This window comes from Myotis brandtii, unplaced genomic scaffold (genome assembly GCF_000412655.1).
Source record: "Myotis brandtii unplaced genomic scaffold, ASM41265v1 scaffold624, whole genome shotgun sequence".
Lineage (NCBI taxonomy): Eukaryota > Metazoa > Chordata > Mammalia > Chiroptera > Vespertilionidae > Myotis > Myotis brandtii.
The window spans coordinates 767,131-769,516 of record NW_005370385.1 but is presented as its reverse complement, the minus strand read 5'-3'; the positions used below and the strand labels follow the sequence as shown (position 1 = coordinate 769,516).

The following is a 2,386-nucleotide window of genomic DNA, read 5'->3' as shown; positions in this document are numbered from 1 at the left end:
GATCAGGCAGGCAGGCAGTTAGGAGCCAGCGGTCCCGGATTGTGAGAGGGATGTCCTACTGCTGATTTAGGCCCATTCCCCGAGATCAGGCCTAAACCGGCCGTCAGACATCCCCCGAGGGGTCCCGGGTTGGAGAGGGTGCAGGCTGGGCTGAGGGGAACCTCCCTTGCCGCCGTGCACAAATTTTGTGCACCGGGCCTCTAGCTAATTAATAAAAATCTTATCTTCCAAGCAATGCATACTGGGTATCTATTATGTGCATGGCACCAGGGTACAAATAAAGGATTGCAGCCATTCTCAAGCAGCTGGGAAGAGAATGCTGGTTGTCAGGGCAGGAAGGACCCACAGCACATCACCCTCCAGTCTAAGTGCACAGTGAGTCAGGGGAGAGATGTCACTTTTGCTTGAGGATTAAGATGATACAAAGACGTTTTGTGAGAGATGAAGAGATACGTGTATGAGAGTCTTAAATACAAATGGACAAAGAGGGATGAGCAAAGTTCCAGGGCCAAGATAAAAATGATAGGACTCACGTAGGGCATGACAGCAGGAAGCAAGAAGCGGGGAAAATGGGGTGACAGGAACAGCTAGAGCTAAGAGTTCAAAACCCAACCCAGGCAACTCTGTCGGAGCTCAGAGATGAGGTCTAGGATGCTGCTGGGCCCTAATGGCAGCTTAAGGATAAAAACAGGCCAGGACCAGCTGAAAAGGGGCGGAAGCAGAGTGAGGAGGAGACCAGACCACAGGCAGGAGGGGAGAGGTCTGGGGAAGGCCCCCTGCAGACGATGCAGGGGAAGCAAGGGGGAGTGGTGATGGGAGGAAAGGAACAAGTAGAGCTGCCAGCCCTCTGGGCACAGATGAAGCCAGCAGGGGTGGGACGGGAGGTCTGGGCGTGCAAAGAACAAAGCTGCTTCTGGGTAACTGCTCTAATGCTTCCTGGTTGACAGCACATCATACACACCCCAGCACCACAGGCCAAATCATCCTGCAGAAGACAGAACATGCCCAGGGCTTAATTCACTGAGCCCCACACACCAACTAGCTACCTGTTACTGTTAAAAATTAAAGTGAAATTTTAAAGAGAATAAGCATAACTTCTGAATGCAGAATGAATCTAAAGTGAAAATGGAAACCAGCTCACCATTGCTTGTTGGTGGAAATGGTACATGGGGCGGCTTCAGCCGGTAAGAGCTTGCTAATCTGGGAGGGTTCGCAGATCCTGGTGGAGGCCCGCGAAGAAATAAATGCTGTCGATACTCCAAACCTGGGTTTACTCTGTGGCTATTGATCAAACCCATGGATGGGCCGTCTGGAGCATTACTAACCTCATAGCTGTTAGGAATTCGGACGTGAAGAAGGTTGGAAAACGCAGCCACGACGCTGCTGATGTTCTAAAACAAAAAGGTAAGTGAGCACAGGTCACCCACCCAGTGTCTCCCTGGCGATGCTCCTACTTAGGAGTCATGCTGTTTGCATGACACACACCCTGCAACAAACCCAGTAGCTGCTATTTCCATGCAGGGCCTCAGGGAAAACCCCGCTTTAATGGACCAGATTCTAAGTTAAGTTTTCATCAACAGAAGTGCTCCTGCAGGGACTCCCGATGGTGAAGAGCACAAAACACTTCAGGTAACTTAGTACTGGACAGTGTGGCCCGGGACACACCAGGGGAACGAGCCAGATGGCACCTGCTTCACAGCTGCTCAGACGTGTCGGGCGTGGACTCTGTCCAGCTCGGGACACCAGGCTGAAGCGTCCCGAGAACACAGGGTCCCGTGACCACCAGAATGCCACGCGCTGAGACTAGGTTGGGCAGCAATGAAATGTCCTCGGAGAATTAAGTTAAGAAACAACTCAGCACTTCACTCCTGTTTGATACAAGCAGCTGCCACCTGAACAAGGTTTATATTTTGCTTCCGTAAAATTGTACTGTTCATAGCTGTTTTTCACTGCTTAATTTTCTATGTGTAAACAGTTATCAAAAGGTTTCTCTGTAAAGAGTTCTCTAAAGTACACATCCTTTAATTAAAAAATGAGAACTCTAACTTCCTTCTGCCCTTTTGAACCTGGACTTAGGCTCAGACCAGTATTCCAAGCAGCCAGGTGTCTGAGTGACGACGCACCCTAACCCGACCTTCCTCCTTTATCCTCCGGGACCTGCGATACCACTTCATGCAAAGCCGCCTGTTACAGCTTTAAATACGGGACACGTGCTGGGATGCTGAGAACCCATGTGAGCTTTACCTCAGCAGCTGCTGGATGCAGAGTGATGGCCACAGATATTAGACCCGACCTGGGGCCGTTTGGTGAAGAACCAAAAGGTGGTGAGAACAAGAAAGCGCCTGGCTCAGTTTTAATGTCATTCCGTCTAGACTCAGAACCTGAA

At 50.4% G+C, this 2,386-nt stretch overlaps 1 protein-coding gene across 4 annotated transcripts in view; it reads right to left on the bottom strand.

Annotated features, from left to right (window-relative positions):
* KMT2C (lysine (K)-specific methyltransferase 2C) overlaps positions 1–2,386 on the bottom strand; it is a 253,697-nt gene that overhangs the window by 16,448 nt on the left and 234,863 nt on the right. For all 4 annotated transcript variants that reach the window (XM_014528208.1, XM_014528209.1, XM_014528207.1 and 1 more), the window contains 2 exons: positions 2,245–2,381; positions 1,142–1,391 (listed from right to left, as the gene is read on the bottom strand). In XM_014528208.1, the coding sequence (XP_014383694.1) occupies positions 1,142–1,391; positions 2,245–2,381 (387 nt within the window). The remainder of the gene's footprint in view (positions 1–1,141; positions 1,392–2,244; positions 2,382–2,386) is intronic.